Here is an 18,916-nt window from a genome sequence, read left to right on the forward strand (position 1 = left end):
CAAGCGCGTTACGACCCAGGAGTGGTACGCCTAGCGTGCGTTACGACTTAAGTTCGCTGTCGTGCTTTCTCAGAGAAGGTCGTGAAAGTGAGATGCGAAATGTTATATTCGCGGTGTGGAGCTTATGGATCTTGAGCGTTATGTCTTCACGTATGAGTGAAGAGAGGCGAAGATCTTTGAGGTGAGATGAAAGCAGATTGCTGGACACTAGACAAGCACCGTCGAGTAGCTCGTCTCAGAGTTCATTTTCACTTGGATGTGTAAAGCAACGGTATTCTGTTGTTAGGGAGACTGCAAAGGAAATGTTCTTTCATGCGTATCACGCTTACATGGTAGGTCTACGGTACACGTTTAGGTATTTACTGCCTGTAACTTCTTGTACAATCAGACTGTCTACATTGTAGGAAAATGCTTATCCTGCTGATGAGCTGATGCCTCTGAGTTGCAAGGGACGAGTAAGAGGCGTAGAGCCAAGTCGAGGTGACATCGATGATGCTTTGGGAAGGTCATCTACGAGCTAATAGCTACACGTAGTACTTAGTAGGGAAGATCTAGATTGTAGTACATATACTGTATTACTCAGTTGTTTTGGCGGTTGGATTTCACGTTTTTCTTGCTGCTACACTGAACTGAAAGATTACCTATGCGTACGAACTTTACTCTATGCATGTGTTGGTTATTTTACACTTACCATAAATGAACTTGTGACAATGTTTGTGCATTAACAAATTGAAGCAAACTCTAATTAATTACTAGAGTGAACATGACAGTTAAGTGTTGTGGAGTAGCATGGTGCTCCATCATGTACAAAGACAAAAATATGCCTATTTTGATTTTGTTATTATTGTAATTGAGAGGATTAGTTGCTCAACAAATGGATTGATGAACACAGAAAATGCTAAGCCTAATAACCAGTGAGGCTTGCTGAGTAGACATTGTTATTAGTTTTTATTTAGTAGATATTGTTGGTTTTTAGTGTATGGTGACTGTTGGATCTAGAGTTACATTGTAGCAACTTCCAGTTCATAGTGATTGTTGGTTATTTTAGTTCTAGTACTTTGGTTGTTTCACTTGTACATAGTGCTCTAGATAGACTTGGTTATGATCCAAAAACTATACACTGTGAAGTTGCACTGAAGTAGTACTATAATGATCTAGCTAGTGGTAAAGATTTAAATTTACATTATTATGTATAATAACTAATGAACTCTTGGCTTTTTTACTCATGTTTGCCGTTGTAAAAAGTTAAAGGAAGGATTGATAGATGTAGTTGAGTGGGGAGGGAAAGGAAGAGAATGAATGATGAGTGGCAAGGGTAGATGGGAAGGAGGACGAGAAGGAATCAAGAAATGAAAGTAGAATAGGGGGTAAAATAATTACTACTTGTGGCTTCTTTTGATACCTTGCAATTAGTTGTCTTACTAGACTGGCTGTATAAATTGCACTCTCAAATTGGAATTATTTAGTTATTCTCTTACACTGATTGACTCTTTGGACACATTGGCTGTTATGGGTGAAATGGAAAAGTTTGCTGCAGCAATCAACCATGTAGTTGAAGATGTGACTGTGAATAATGACATTGTTGTGTCTGTATTTGAAACTAATATACGTGTTTTGGGGTAAGTTTGATGGTTGCTTAAAATTATTGTATGTGGTACTGATGATGTTTCAATTGTTTTGTTTACAGTGGACTGCTTAGTGCTCATGTTCTTGCATCTCTGTTTCGCGATATGGGAAATGTTTATTTGTTATCATATAACAATGAATTACTAAGCCTGGCAGAAGATGTAGGCAATCGGCTTTTACCTGCATTTAATACTACCACAGGGCTGCCGTACCCAAGGGTGAGAAATTTGTGCATGGTGAATGTTGCATTGTTGTGTATTTGTGTTCAATCACCCATGTTTCTTTGTGGCTGTGACAACTATGGTGAAGTATGTTTGTGTTCAAAGTGTTTTGCAACCTGAACTAAGGGTGTAATGTGGTTGCGTTATTGAGTCCAACGCTGTAGTGTTTGTATGTACAGTGTAGGATTGCAGTGTTCTCGCCAGTACTGTCAGTACCGTCAAAATGACATTTGGGAAAGGGAAGGGACATTTGGAGCATGGGAAACAGCAGAATTGGAAAGCCTTAGCAAACATAGTGTGGGGTGTTTTCCTACCAGATCCATCACGGATCTAAATACATTAGAGGTCTTGATGGTCCCAAAGTCGCTACAGAACAATACATATTCTTATGTCCAACACATCTGGTACAGTAATTGTAGGGAGTGCATGGTGCACAGCCCCTCTTAACGCGCGCGTGAGGAGCAGAGAGGGGGCAGTGCCAGCACACGAAAGAGGGTCTGTTCAAATCTGGCAGATAATTGGGAACGGAAAAGGAGTGACTAACGCCTGATGTCATCTCTTTAGCACGCGTAGCACGCGCCTGTCTCGGTTGATCGCTAGCTATTATGTCACTCGACACACTGTGAAGCTGAGACGTCATACGTTTGCATGCGCATTGTTCTGTAGAGTGTATACATAACAGATCATGTAGTTCACTAGAAGGGGACAGAGACTGAGGAGATTGAAAAGTAACAGCCATTCCCTCATACAACGGTAAGAGCCTGAGATTCAGATGGCAAGCTAGCGCAGAATGCGAATGCCGTACGCGGGTTCAAATCAAGGTGACGTACGTTGTACATGTATTGGTGGTAAGAGTTGACCCTACTTTATCGGTCTGTAGACCCTAGACCCAGGAAGTTTTTATGGCTAGCACAGATTATCTAGGACTCTCAGGCTAAAAGTTATGTGATTACATAATGAACATGAGGTGATCATGATCATGACCCTCTAGACTAGACGACCAGACTCACCAGACCCAGCAGTTTATGAATCACGAGGTGAAACTTACAAGATGCACTAGGAATCTCTGCACCAATACAACGTACGTCACCTTGACTATTTGACGCATTACACGCTAGCTTGCCATCTGAATCTCAGGATCTTACCCGTGTATGAGGGAATGACTGGTACTTTTCATTCTCCTCAGTCTCTGTGCCCTTCTAGTGAACTACTACGGCCATATGGGATAATGGGCATACAAACGTATGACGTCTCAGCTTTACAGCGTGTCGAGTGACATAATAGCTAGCGATCAGGCTCGTGCTATGCGTGCTAAAGAGACGACATCAGGCATTAGTCACTCCTTTTCCGTTCCCAATTATCTGCCGGATTTGAACAGACCCTCTTTAGCGTGCAGGCACCGCCCCCTCTCCGCTCCTCGTGCGCGCGTTAAGAGAGGCTGTGCAAGAGACTAATGGTCTCCTTGATGGTGTTTAAGGTGAATTCCTGTTGACCTTTTACATAAGCGGTGCTAATGAGACTGTGGTTGCAGCAGGTGTTCTACTAACTGTTTATCTTCAATCTCATGTTTTATACACCCTTACTCTTTTAGGTCAGCTCACAATTCCAGTTTTAATTAATTAAATCAATTTGTCATTGTAATAATCTAGTGTATAGTGTATTGCCTGTCTGTCTGTCTGTGTTATGTTTATTAAGTCCAGTGAGGTTTATTCAACAACATCTGAGTGGCAATTATATGAATAGTCTACCAATCATGCAGTAACTATATACATGCTGCCATTCTGACTCTAATAAAGTGATAGGATGATGTCATTACCAATTATGTCAACATCAAACATTTGATGATGTCATTAATTGACGTCATTATATTTGATGACATCATATTGATGGTTGGCAAAAAATTCTGGCTAGAACACTGGGATTGAGTTTTTGTTCAGTGTGTGTCAGAGCAGGTAGGTATCTGGTTATGCTACAAAACTGATTTTTGCATAAAATCTCTCTACTTGCACCAAATCAGGTTTTTGATTACTCAAATTACACAGGGCCCCTTCCAAGGGACTGACCCCTACATAAAATTTCTTGATGACGCAAATGGTACACCTTTCAGTTTATTCGAATACACGCCCACACCAGTTCCGTGTAGACTGTACGTGTCGTCACGCTCCATAACTCTCCCAGCGGTCCAAGACATTTTGTTGATTGAAGCCGCGCTCTTCGAGCGCTAGATTTTCTCTTTGAATTCTGATTTCGTTTGCACCGAATCTAAACTACACGTTTCCTGCACCAAATGCTACACAGGGAGTGTCGATTTCTACCCTCAATTTCTACCTCGCCAATTGCTTACTGCACATCCATCTGTTCATGTACATTGTTACCTACTGTTCATATACACTCTGAATGGACTTTGTGTAATATCCCGCGACACATGTGTAGATACCAATATAACTATTACTAACTATATTGTACCTTACTGAATGCGGAAGACACACCAATGTGCCAAAGTACACAATGCTGCGTGTGCGCGCGTGCACACACACACACACACACACACACACACACACACACACACACACACACACACATATACACACAGAGTCTACCATTTCCCCGGATCCCACGTGGCACCACTTACTCTGCACTACCCCGTTCTTTAGAAAGCACGACTTCGTGCTCTAGTTCTCAAGTTAAATGGATTACCGCCGTTACTTAGCTCAGTTTTAGTCTTCAAATCTTTGCTTGCGACGCCTCCTACTGCTATTGCATACACATGGAACAGCCGGTATTTCGTCCGGGCAAAAACGAATTCTCTTGACTTTCACACATTCAGCTTCGTTGTCTGGCCTTTCCACCGGCCTTACTTTCGCAGTGTTCTCACAAGCATGAGCGTCACGATATGGCTCTTCAAACGGTTGTGACAATTTACTTTTTTGTTCGTTCGTCAATCCATGAACACCCTATCACCAACTTGGAACTGATGCGGTTACGCCTCCCAGTTGTAATAACTCTTGTACTGTATTTGTGCCTTCTCTACCCTCTGTATCACTTTCTCCCATGCCATTGAGAATTCGGTCATGTCAGTCTTGTAATCCTCCTTCTGCAATTGACTAAGAGACGGTTGTTCCAAGACAGTTTCAGTCGGTATCCACGTATCCCGCTCGTATTGTAGAAAGAATGGCGACTTGCTTGTAGAGCTATGGAGTCGCACACGGTAAGCAAAAAGCAGATACGTTAGATACTTGTCCCAGTTTGGACCATGGAATTGTGCATGTTTAGCCATCATATTAATCAGGGTCCAGTTCAATCGTTTTACTATCCCATCAGTTTGTGGATGGTACTCCGACGTGTGTATCTTCTTTATGTTAGTTAGCTTACAGACCTCTTTGACAAGTTCAGACAAGAAATCTACTCCTCGGTACGAGAACAACTCCTTGGGAACACTGTGTCTGCAAATGACGCTTTCTGCCAACAGCGGAGGAATTGTTTCACCCGTGTGATCTGCCACCACAAATACCTCTGGCCATTTCCTTAGGTAATCAACGAACACCACAGCATACCGATTGTCTTTAGATGTCGACGGTAGAGACAGTACGTCAACTCCCACACGATGAAATGGACGTCTACTGGAATCGGCGTAAGAGCAGGATGTATCTGTGGTACACAACCAGGCCTCAAAGCACAAGTTAGACAGGACCGACATTGACGTCTCAAATCACTTCTCATTTCATCCCACCAGTAGTGCCTTGACAAGACACCAAACAAACTCTTTTCAGCGAACTGTCCACAAAATCAACCACTGTGGGCCTCAGCTAGCAGTGTCGATCGTCACTTTTCTGGGACTACCACTCTCGGTATGGAGGTCAACGTTCTAAGCAACAAAAGAACACCATCGATCAAGTCGTCGTTTGGACGAGACAATACGATCTTTCTTGCCAGATGCTTGTCTTTGGGAAGTATTTCCTCTTTAGTGAACCTTATTACATCACAATAGTACAGTTCCTGCCGCTGTTCTTGAGTGATCTTGGGCAGGGCTTTGCTTACATTATTCAAGATATCTTCTTGCATCTCCACATCTCTGCGGTTGTCTATATTGACAGGCTCCACGGTCGCTCTTGACAAGGCTTCAGCACTGCCATTCTTGCAGCCTAGTCTGTACCGAATCTCCGGTGCCATCCCCAAACGGGCTAGTTTTCCTGAAGGGTTTCTTGCACTTAGTAAGGACTTCAGTGCAGAATGATCACTATAGATCACTGCCAGAGATAGGGTCGAAAGTACTTTGTAGCCCCACACGACCTCCAGAGCTTCCATTTCTGTTAGTCCGTGTTTATCAGCCTGTGACAAACTCTGGCTGGCATAGGCAACATAATGTAATTTCCAGTCTTGCTGTTCCTGCTCTAGAACCCCCTAGACCACTCCCACTAGTGTCAGTTTCCAGGCAAAACTTCATGTAGAAGTAGGCTAACACGGCTGCAGTCACTAACTTCTTCTTCAAGCATCAGAATGCCTCTTGACATGGGAGTCAACCCTTGCCTCTTTCCAAACAGTGCACGCAGAGGTTGAGCCAGCATCAAAAACCCCTGAATACATTTGTGGTAGTAGGAGGCCAGTCCTAAAATGATTGCAATTCCTTGAGATTATAATAAAATCAGTTTGAATCAGTCATCTACCTGTTTAAAGTTTGTTCAGAGAATGGAGAGTCTGTGGAAAGTGTTGTTTGAAGACAAGGCCAATTATGGTGGAGACTGCTTTTGGTATGAACTGTGCAAGTACTGAAAAAAGAGCAACAGTGCATGGTTGTCATATACTGTGCCGTTATTGCGTCAGTGTCTGCTCTGAGTTTGTAATTTGGTAGTGCAGCTAGTACAGAATATCAGATGGTATTTAGAAACTAGCAGTAGACAGGTTCACTATAGAAAGAAGTGAGGAAAACTTCAAAACAGGTCTTAAGAGATGACAAAATGCTAACACGGGCTAACACAACACGCCTGGTTTCTGTCGGTCTTCTTTGTTACATGTATCTAGTCGGACCTATATGAGTCTCATTGGCAGGATCCTAGCTCTGTAATCATGATCATAGGTAGCGTTTAATTAGAGTGAATAGCTTTGTCTAGAGATCTGGTTCCTCCTAATCACATGCTTTTGAAAGATATGCTAATCAAATAGGTACGTGCTCTAAATCTAGATCTGGAAATTTCCCACGGGTGCTATGTTCTTTGAACGGACTCTAGTACCTGTGACACAAGCACACCTGGTTCAGACAACGGGCTTACGTACAGGAAGGCAAAAATTGTGTACACGTACGCATAAAATGTATTGTAGGAAAAACACTGTTTAGTTTAGTTTAGTTTAGTTTTATTAGGGAGACTATTTAATCAAAAGATGGATTTACCATAGTGCCCATATAACACATACTAAATACTACATGGACGAACTTAACTAAAACTAAGCTAGTTTACGAGCAAAGAGTTTAAGGTTCCTTTTGAAGGACAGTAAAGTAGTGTATGTTTTAGTTATAGCTGGCCAGTTTTTTCCAAAGTTGACTTTCTCTATAGTGAAAAGTTCTCTTCATAAAGTTGGTTGTCGGTGTTGGCAGTAACAGGCCATTACTGTTTCTAGTCATATGAGAACATACAGACGGTCGCAAAGTAAAGATGTTACGCATGTATCTCGGTGCCAAATTGTGTAAATATCTATATGTCAAAACAGCCTGAAAGTAGTCTAGTGGATCTTTTAATCAAGGTAGATGCAATTCATCTAGTAGTGGCTGTGTTCTAGTTCTAGGCTTAGAATTTGTAATCAGTCTTGCTGCATATCCCTCGAGTGATTCAAGCCTTTAAGATTACTCCCAGGTATTTATACTTTGAGACAATTTCCACAGGCTGATCATTAATCATAATCCGAAAGGATGATCCTTCAATATACCTGTGTCTGAGTCGAGAACATCCAATGATCATAGATTTTGTTTCAGAGAGGTTTAGCTCCATTTTGTTATCCTTGAACCATGCATGAACTTGGTCCAAATTCTTGTTGATGCTAGAGATAGTCTCTGATATGCAATATCCAGACGTGTAGAGACAAGTGTCATCAGCAAATATATTGATAGAACCGTTTGTGACAACATCTGGTAGGTCATTTATGTAAAACGAAAAGAGCAAGGGCCCTAATGTGGGACACCTCGCATACATGGAAACCATGTGGATTTATGCACCTTTGTCGAAACTCTTTGATATCTACCTTGAAGGAAACTGGAAAACCAGTTTAAGGAAGATCTCTCAACGCCTAGGCGACATAGTTTAGTCAACATAATCTGGCGATTGACACAGTCGAATGTCTTTCTGACATCAAGGTATGTACACACATTTAGGCATTTGTTATCCATGGCTAATAATCAGTCGTCAACAGATTTGACTAATACATCCTTGGTAGAGTGATTTGGTCGAAATGCACTCTGGAAGCAAGTTAGAAGATTGTTTTCGAGAATGTGCGACCGCAATTCACGTCGCAGCAGACGATCCATGACTTTGGAGATGATGGGTAGGAGCATAATAGGACAATAGTTGTTGGCATCAAGGGGAGATCCGCCCTTGTGAATCGGTGACACATTGCCTCTTTACCAATCGTCTGGATATGTAGCAGTTTCCAGGGACTTGTTGAAAATTTTGGTAATAGTTGATGCTATTACATCAGCTGCAAACCTGACGAATTTCGAGGGAATACTATCCGGACCACACGCTTTATGAACATCAAGGTTACAAAGTTCTTTCAACAAAGTTAAAACACTTTTTACGGATAAAGTTGTCTCGGACCAACTACTTCTGAGGCAAATGACACTAGTCCAAGTCACAAGCCAGCCTCTAACTCCAACAAACACGACGGGTCAGCTTTTGTGGAAACAAACATCGTCATCCCAATAGGTAATCCACTTCTAAATGACACCTCCAAGTCCAACTTGGCCAGAAACTGCTATTTCATCCTCGTTATATTCAGTCAGACGAAGCTCCGGCATCTTCATGTCACAATTCTTGCGACTCCCCTTCATTTCTACTTGCACCAAAACAGTCTCAGGGATAATGCAAACAGGACAGCCAGTATCAATCATAGCCTCTATAATGCAGCCTTCAACCTTCACAATAACATAAGGGCGTGGCCCCATTGTCTCGCTTAGCACAGTAACTCCAGTTTTATCATTTGACTTAGTCTTGAGTTGTAGCTGGAGCTCATAATTTTTATCTTTTCTTTCAGCTCCAGCTGACACCGTGCAGTCTATTGCTGACATCACCACAGACACCTGGCTTGTACTGTTGCCTTGCCCAATCTTCTGATTGCCAAACCATTGAGCAGACTGCAAACCCAGACAATCCTAAGCATAGTGGCCCTTCTTTGTGTAATTATAACTCGTAGCCAACACTACCTGGTCTAGCCTCCAGATGTCGTGCTCAACCAGATCAGTCTGGTTCGTAAGGTCTGTCTAAACAGAAGACATGACTTTATGCATGATCCGACTGGATCCAAAAAGCACTGCTTTCTGTAAGTGCTGCAGGTTGTGATCACCTGGAATAATGTTCAGCCACCGTGGAATACCTGCGTGCACTGTGACCAACGCTTCCAACACCACTGGAACAACCAGTGACCGACACTGCTACATGCGGCTTACCTCCACCTGCAAATCACTATATTTCATCAACTTCTCAGACTGTTTCCTGGTGATGTTGCCATCAGTAGGACAGCTGATATCAATAAGAAGACAAATGTTTGTCTTCTTATTTCTGAAACAGATGTCAGACAATTATGGCACCGATCTTCCTAGCAGTAGGGATGGCTTTATCCCACATCATAGTGATGTTGTCCATTTCCACAAGCCTAACAGGATGTACCATCTGCTCTCCACTGGAACCCCAAAATGACAGCAAATGTTTCAGTGAATAATGAAGGCTACCTGATTGTGTCGATCAGTGTAGTTCATTAGTACCAAGGCACTACAGCCTGCCACAATGTGGTCAACTGCCTCTAGACCTGCACTGCACAAGTGACAGGTTGGACTGACAGCTCAATGTAGAATGTTGTGCTCATAGTACAGATTCGGAAGCGCTCGGTCTTGAGCAGCAACAACCAGTCTCTTGGTTGCAGCAGGAAGATTTGATGACTTTAGCTATCTCTAGGTCTCTTTCAGGTCCACAGATGGTTTCTCAGTGAAGACGGCAATACTGTAGTCCTAAGGACAAGTCTCAAATTCGCAACTTACGTTACGACTTTCATCCAACATGCCTTAGTAAGGCTTACATATGTTAGAGAGGACTCAACATAAATACAAACCGCAGTTGTTGGCCATCGATCAGACGTGGCTAACAGGAATAAAAATAAGCGAAATGAACGTCACGATGGGCGTGGCCATAAACCGTCTTTCCAGGGGATGGACGTTATCCTTATGTTAAATTATCAAACAGAATTAATATGTAGCGACATTTACCTAACTTAGGGACTCTTCCTCTATGCATACAATGATGCATACAACAATAAGCTCAGTCGTGTTAGCGCTCGTTAGCAGCATCCTTTTCCGTGATTAGAGTTGTCGGATTTCGTTTTGTGATGGATCAGATGACGTTTTCTTTCTGTCATTTGCTTTCTGCAAAATTTGTAGAACGAGATCCGCACCGTTTGAGTTGCCTTTGCCATATTGATCTAAATTGACCTAAAAACAGTCAATTGATTTGCGCAAAGATTTCACCTGTTTGCTTGGTCCCATTTCCTGGTCTTTAGCTAGTGCTGACAGAACCCCAGCAAAACGGTCAAATCAAAGCTTTTGCATCTAATAGAAGCTGGCACTTCTCCTGTAGACATTATACCATTAGATGCTGTGTGGTTGGTCGACGGCATGGTGGTACTCCAGGCACTTAACTCGTTTCCCAGCAATTCTACTTTTGCTATTTTTGCAGACTCGCACCGGCGTAGCATCGGGGGGAGGGGGGCTGCGAGGATCACTTCGCTTCAAGCAGAACTATAATTTTAAGTTACTAAACAGTGACAATCCGCTTAATTAATCACAGAGTAGCATGTTGATGATTGACGATGTTAACCATATCTCTTTGACAATATACACGTCATCATTTCAGTATGATAAAACCAGTGTCGAGAAGTCGTGGACAAGTACAGTACGCATGACCATCACTTATTTGAGACGTCAATGGCTGAGTCAAATAAGACTGCATCAAAGGCATGCAAAAGCCTATCCATCAGTTATTATTTTGCAAGTAAGTCTAGTTAATTGATGTCGGCAACCCGATTGACCGGAGAATGAATCTCCTGCGGCTCCGCTACCTAGTGATTTGCGTGCACTCCACAGTACTTTCTCCACAGGTTATTCTAGCTAACTAGCTAGACCTATATTGCTCGCTATATTATGAAATATTTAAATTGGTCTACGCCATTTGCACTGAATTGGTCTTGTAGATTCCATTGTCATCAAGATGCCATTTCATTTTGTCGAGCCATGAAAACCTTTTTGGCAAGGACAATAACAGTGTTTCCACTCCTTTATACGCACACTGACGGCACTCAGTCCAGCGGTTTATGTGTAATCTGAAAATGATACTACAGTATGTAAACTTAGATGTCTACAAACTGGGCAAGAAAAGCAGGAAATGGGCGTGGCTTTGCGTGCGAGAAATGGGCGTGGTTTGTGGTCAATTTTATTTACTCCCCAAACTTGAGTCCTGCGCTACGCCGATGTGCAGAGCGTGTGTTTTCAATAGCTACAACATCATTTAAATCGGGGAGTCGACAAATAGACTTTGTGGTGGACCAGTATTGTAGTGTTTCCATCAAGAACTGTGAACAAGATAGGCGATCGCATTCTGGATGTGTGCACATTTTGATACTTCATGTAATCAGCCTCTTCCTGGTCAGTGGAAAAATACCTCTCAACCGGCGATAACAAGTCAGAGCTGGCACGGTTTCTTTGTCAAGAATGGCAAAGCAAAATTTGTAATGGAACTGTTTAACAAGTGTCTGTTTGCCACCGCGAGGAGCATGTGCTACTGCTTATCTAGCACTGATGGAAAGGCAGTAACAGTAAATGAAGTGGACGGTCTATGTGGCTGCTCTCATGAAGAAGCTGACACACAGCTGCTCTTACATGCTGTGTATGCTGCAGACAATGCATACTCCTTGCCTGCATGCTTTGTACACTATACCGCAGTCTTAGCCTTTACTTTCGTACTGGAACGAAGCAAAGTACCAGGTTTATTCCACTTCATACTGTAGCAGCAAAACTTGGAGATGAAGTGTGCTTGGCTTTGTGGGAATGCATAGTTTCACTGGATGTGACTCAACGAGCGCCTTGTAGGCAGAGGAAAGAAAACAGCTTTGGAACTAGTGACACGTCATCCCAAGTTTGCAGCAACAATGTCACAGCTTGGTTACGATTTTCTTCCTTCAGGAGTTGCAAGACTCGTGTGAAGAATTTACTTGTTCATTATACGGTAAACCTGGAACGTCAGTGAATGAAGTACGGTATAGCATGTTCTGTTCACGGTCTTCCCAATGCTACCAACTGCCTCCAACTAAGGACACTCTTAGAAAGCATGTAGGAAGAGCAGCCTATCAAGCTGTGATATGGCGGCGAGCCCTAGTATGTGATCCAGACATTCCAAGTCCCAACATGCTCGGTTGACTCTTGAAAGAAAGTCAGCTCTCCATTGACTGGATGTTGCAATATCCAGCACCACAGGGGATTCTAGAGTTTCTTCCTTGTGGTTGTAAATTGGCTGACAGCTGCACTACAGTTCGGTGTTCTTGCTTTAAGGCCAGTCTTCCATGTACTGATTGCTGTGGGTGTGTGGAGTGCGGGAATTTAATAACTTCTCCAGCAAAAGACGAAGAGGACTCTGAAGATGATTCTTATATATCCGATGAATCGATAAATGCATAAATGAAGGGTAAGTTTGTTGTATAAAAGTTCAAAAGTAATTGTTAGTAACTGATGTATACTTATGTTTGCAGTCTTTTGGTTTGTAAAATCCTTCGTAAAGTCATGTCTTCTTTCTAGACAGCCGTGATGGTCTAAGTACTTCTGAAGCAGGGTTTGCTTCCGGTACTTGTAATAGACTTTTGACTTGTTAATTATTAATTGAATGGTTAATTAATAATTGTTTTATCAATGTGCTAACCAACATACTGCGCATGGTGTATCATTCAAGTTTATCTTTGATTTACCTAAAACTCGAATGAGTGACTGCTGTGCATTGGGTTCTTGTCTTCCAGTGGCCATGGCAACTAAGTTCTACAAACAATGCATCTGTTTCCTAACATACTGTAACCGTTTTTTGTGAATATCCGACAATGGGCTTCGTTGTCTCCAATAGGTACACATACATGTACATGTATTAATTAAGGTTGTTATGTAATTTGCAAATTTCAGATTTTCAGTGAACTATGTACCATTTGCTGTTTTATCAGCACATTACATAAATAATCATATCAAATTGATCGAATCTCGACTTTCTATCTTGCATGGAGCAAACAACACGTCTGCTAATTCTTTATGGTAGGAAATTCTTGAATTCAAGCTTGCAAGTGCACACTCTTAATGTGCGCTAACAATATTAAATTGTTATATGCGTCCTTTGTTTATGCTAGGAAATGATAGAAATCCTTCTACATATCAATTATACTGAACTCTTGAAAGTAAGAAAACCCGTCATGATCGTGGAAAGAGGCTCTACGAAAACGTGGTGCCATGCTCTACGAAAACGGGGTGCCATGTCCACCTTGACTTACTTTACGTTTGGTTTCTCCCTGTTAGCCACGTCTGATCGATGTCCAACAACCGCAGTTTGTATTCTAGTTGTGTCTTATTTAACATATGTGAGTGGCACGTTGTTGGAGCAAAGTCGCAACACAACTCATTTTCCAAGAAGCTTTTCAGACTTGTCCCTAGGACCACTGTTCATGCATAAGTTTTCTACCAGGACTGTACACGAAGAGAACTGCTGCACATGCGGAAGTGTTTCACATCTGTCTGAGGTGCTTGCTCAAAGACACCATTATACAGGATTGTCCCACTTCCATGCAGGCTCTGCGACTTGTTGTCCTTAGAGAGACTCCCCTACAGCTGTGCAGTAAACGGGTCATGTGTTGGATCGAATGGGATGACCTCCTAGCATCACACTCTCGTACCATTTGCATGAAGAGATTAGAGCTGTTGCAAAGGTAACAATCTAGCCCGACAATACAAGACTGATATGTCGACTCGATTTGTTGTAACCCTCGACTGCCTTCGGTGCACGGAGCATAAATCAAGTCAACGTCTGCCACAGAATGGTGGATACCATGCATAGAGACAAGTTTCCTGGTCTGTCGATCAAGCTGCTGCAGGTCTGTGGTCCTCCAATGAATGACACCAAAACCGTAAGTGAGAACCGGCAGTGCAAACCCGTTGAATGCCAGAGTCTTGTTCCAACCATGCAACTCGGTCTGGAGAACCATCTTCACTCTGCGAAAATACTCACAATGGGGCTTCTTTCGCATAATGCTGTGCTGGATACCGTTACTCTCGTCCACACCCAAATACTTGTGGACTTGACTTGGTTCTAGACAGTTGATAGTGACCGTTTTCCCTATCGTCACTCCAGAATTGTGTCCAGAGAGCTTGCCGTTAACAAACTGTGCAACAGCACTCATTTCCAGACCAATCTTTATCTGGATGTCATCAGAGAAGGTACGAACCGTGTGCAACAACTCTTTCAGCTGATCAGGATTTCTGCCATACAGCTTCAGATCATCCATGCAAAGTAGATGACTGACAGGCTCATTTGGCAGTCTCACCATCCCAGTGCTCATCCAATAGCCATAACCAGTTCTGCATAACACCACATTGAGAAGATTAAGATCATACAGAAGAGAAGAGGAGATAGTGAGTCACCTTGGAAAATACCTTGCCTGATCCACATGAGCCTTGTCTTGATGGTACCGTTCCGGGAAAGTACTATCGGTGTCTTCCAACTTTTCATCACAAGTGACAGAAACTTGCACAAGACTGGACTAATTTTATGCAGCTAAAGACACCAGAGTAACCAGCTGTGTGGCACGCTGGCATAGGCGTTTTGGTAGTCCACCCAAGCCATGCTCAAGCTCTTGTGCCTGGTCGTACAGTCCTCGGTAAGCAGTTTGTTAATCAAAAGCTGATCCTTTACTCGAAGGGAACCCTACTGACAACCCTTCTGCTTCGATGCCATGAGATTCCCTGAACTAAATGCCATGCAATCCTCTGTCTGACGACTGAGGCGAGGGTTTTGTAGAAGACAGATAGACGCGTGATAGGCCGGAAATTTTTTTGGGCTATGTCAGTCTTGTCATTTTTAGGTATCAGGGTGGTTGTTTCTTGAGATAACCAGTCGGGTGCAGAGTCCATGTCCCAAAAGAAGAGGTTGTAGTTACGAGTCAAGTCATCATGAAGACATGTGATGCTCTTGACCCAGAAACCATAAACCTGATCTGGTTCAGGAGACTTCCAGTCTGTATCCTCTTGAGACACGAGTTCGTTATTTCAGGACAATTGGCAACATAGGTTTTGTCACAGGTCCTGATTGGCTGCTTTTAGATAAGATACTCTAGGGAGTAAACAGTGTGAAAACTGACCTAATGAAATGGTATTGCAAGGTCAGCATATTTCATCTTGTGGCATGCAGGAATTAAAGAATAGTACTTTTGGCAGTGTACTTGTGTTGGTGCAAGGACAAATATACATACATACATACATGATACTTTTTTTTGGTACAAGGACCCTTAGAGCCCAGGTTACTGCAGACACTACTAAGTACTTGCTACGATACTTTCTACCATACTTTCTACGATACTTTCTACGATACTTTCTACGATACTAGTATACAATTGAAACACTATCAGCAGTCACTGTCTATATGTAACTTCTTCTTTGCTTCTTGGACAGAACCTGACACTCCGGAGAGTGAGGCAATTGTATGTTAGTTCCTTGCCCAAGGGAATTATGTATGTGGCCCTCCCGCACTCAAACTCTGAGCCAAAGGTCCCGGATGTTGCCAATCTCCAACTACACACTCTAACCAATTGAGCCACATACATACATACATACATACATACATACATACATACATACATACATACATACATAGTGTCACTTTGACTGGAAAGACGTTATGGGGTTTACAAACGTTGAAATGCTGCTAAAGTATGTAAAGTGACATGATCTAGTAACAGCATTTGTAATTGCATTGCTCTGAGTGTTCAGATTACATAGAAACGGCTTACATTACAACTGGGTGTTGTCTAAAGGCATAGAGGTAGGAAATTCAAAGTACAGTACAGTTACACCAAGCAACACAGCGGACAATTGAATGCATGCTAGCATGTACAGTGTCTAACATGTTCATCAGCAGCTGTGTATAGTTTGCATTTACAGTATCTGTAGTACATGTGCAATTGCATACTATACACAAATGATGAAGAGGTTAGACACTGTACTAGCATACATTCAATTATCTAAGCTAGAAGTTATTTGGGCAAATAACCAACATTTAGACACTTGAAATTTTGCGTAACAGCTGTTCAGATGTTCTTTGGTCATCCCTATGCAACAAAAGTAGTTACTGCTTTAGTTTGGCTACATAGCTGATTGTAGTTGATACCACATTGGATGTTTTTAGTTTCAGTATGATATGATGGCACTTGCTATAATGTGTTTAGAATTTTCTCCTGAGCTGGCCAAGCTGGCAAGGTACTGTTCATTGGCAGCTGGGAGGGCATAAGCAAGTGAGAAAGCTTGCTGGAGTTTGGGATAGAGACATTTGAGTATGATCTGATCCATTACTTCCAGTCAGATTGATGATATCTCTAAATGCCAGCACTTGTAAGACAAAATAACTGGCTCTTATTGCTAACAGTTTATTGCATCAAAATTTCTAATTAGATTTTTAGATTGTGTACCCTAACTTTTCCCCAAGAATTATTAAGGATGGGCTGAGTGGAAAACTCAGATCCACGGATCCATGGATCTACATATCCAAATAGACTGCAGCGAATGGTCTCATTTCCTTTGCAAAAACAAGAACGATCTACTGAGATAGGAGATGAGCTACATGCACTGCACTACCCTACTTGTATATGTATCGGACGTCACCTTGTGATGGCTGGGGTACAGGGTCATTTAAATGACTGCATGATTTTCATGTTACTCAGTAACTGTTCTGATTGAAATTTGTCGTGTGACGCTTTCGATATTTTCTACAGTGAGTACACGTAGACACAGATACAATTAACAAAATTGCGCATGCGTCTACAGAGCTTCTGAAGACATTTCTGCTTGTAGATCAATTTTCTCACGTTCTATAGTCATCTAGCGCTTGTACTGCACCCTCACTCTGTTGCAGCGGCAAACAGAGAAAGCTGTGGAAGGAAACGTTGTGTTTAGGGAGACTTACTCTAGCTAGGGTCACATAAAACTTGTCAAACGGCAACCATAGCTAGCTAGACTCCTTGTCGCCACGCTGAGGATTAAGTGTCCGGGAACGCTGAAAGTGTGGCAAGTGTACACCGTTTCGGAACACTGGTTTGTGAGTTGGAATGTTTTAGTAATGGCTACAGCAATAACATGCGGTGCTAATAAGCTCAGGTGCAACAGTCTAACTAAGCATAATAGCAGGCTTGGTAATAGTAAACGAAAGATAATCACTGCAAAAAGTGAGAGATGACAGCAGCGGGGCAGTCGTACATCCGAGGTGCCCAAATATATTGGATGTGGAATCGCTTGGATCCGTGGATTTGTGTTTTCCACCTAGGCATCTTAGTCTGCAAGATATTTTTCTACTCTCAGCAGTCTATTGGTTTGTAATGTAATTGAATAACTAGTTGCCCAGTACCTAATCTGCAACACACACAGGAGAAACCACAAGGCCATGACCTGTAGAATGACGTGTCTAAGTGTGTAGCAGCTTGATCGGTTGACCAGGAGACTTCTCTGTATGCACGGTGTCCATCATCCTGTGGCAGATGTTGACCGGCTGTACACTCCGTGCATAGGGGTGGGTGGGTGGGTGCTAGAAGGTTATAATATATCGATTCGACGTATCAGTCTTGTATTATGGGCTGGACAGTTGTTCTTGTAGCAGCTCTGATTTCTTCATGCAAATGCTGCAGGAGTGTGATGGTAGGAGGTCCTCTCATTCGATGTTGCATGGTCTGTTAGTTTACTGCACAGTTGCACGGGACTCTGGCTAGGGACAGCAAGTCGCAAAGCCTGTGTGGAAGTGGGACCATCCTTTGTGATGGTGTCTTCAAGCAAGTGTCTCAGACTGATGTGAAACATGTCCTCACATGCAGCAGTTCTTTTCGTGTACAGTCCTGGGGCAGAAACCCTATGCACAGTCAGTATCGTACAGTACCCTCAGTTGAGGGTAAAGACGCCACTTGTCCTACTGAGAGGGTAATGATGAATAATATGGTTATCTTACAATTGTATCAAGGAGACACAGAGAATTGCCCAATAAATGGGAAGACAAAACACACAAAGTGGATTAACAGAACTCTCAAATTCTTGTGAATGCAAAGACTGCTAAATACCGGTCATTATTATCTATAGTTACTAAGATTTACTAAAATCTCTGTTCACGTTGACTGTGCGCTTTGAAAATCTGTAATAACTTCTGCGCAATAGGGCGGACAGTGACGATCTTGGTATTGTTCAAAATCGTAAGTTCCCGGACTTTTTATAGTTGGGTAACGACGGCGTATGTATTACACAAACGGTTTGATAAGGCTTTTGCATATCAAGAGTCGTTAGGGTTCTTGGCTCATTAAGAAGGTATGGTCCTATAACAAGAATGCGGCTAATAGAGGAATTAGCCAATTAGCAAGGTCACTAGATGGTCCGCTGCCTTGACATCAACACACAGTTGCTCTTGTTTCGTGAGTAGTTGCTTGGTATTTCTGACTCCTCTTCTCATTCTGTTTCGTAGGCTTCGATATCTTGGTCTATTGCTGCATGGCCACCATATATGTAACGTCGAGCAAGTTTTCTCATTCGATCAGCTCAACCAACATGT

General features: G+C 42.4%; 1 protein-coding gene across 2 annotated transcripts; it reads left to right on the forward strand.

The window, feature by feature from the left end:
* The first annotated feature begins 45 nt into the window (after positions 1 to 45).
* LOC134185674 (ER degradation-enhancing alpha-mannosidase-like protein 3) lies at positions 46 to 18,879 on the forward strand. Of its 2 annotated transcripts, XR_009970814.1 has the most exons (7): positions 46 to 181; positions 287 to 332; positions 405 to 505; positions 1,467 to 1,619; positions 1,688 to 1,844; positions 11,292 to 12,778; positions 18,830 to 18,879. XR_009970814.1 is itself a non-coding variant. In XM_062653519.1 (6 exons), exons 1-6 carry the CDS (start codon positions 93 to 95, stop codon positions 11,388 to 11,390), a joined length of 645 nt encoding a protein of 214 aa, XP_062509503.1. In that variant the 5' UTR covers positions 46 to 92; the 3' UTR covers positions 11,391 to 12,781. The 2 variants fall into 2 exon arrangements, 1 of the variants encoding a protein (XP_062509503.1); XM_062653519.1 differs by lacking the exon at positions 18,830 to 18,879 and having other exon boundaries at positions 11,292 to 12,781.
* Positions 18,880 to 18,916: the final 37 nt, after the last annotated feature.

Source organism: Corticium candelabrum, chromosome 10 (assembly GCF_963422355.1).
Source record: "Corticium candelabrum chromosome 10, ooCorCand1.1, whole genome shotgun sequence".
Classification (NCBI taxonomy): Eukaryota; Metazoa; Porifera; class Homoscleromorpha; order Homosclerophorida; family Plakinidae; genus Corticium; species Corticium candelabrum.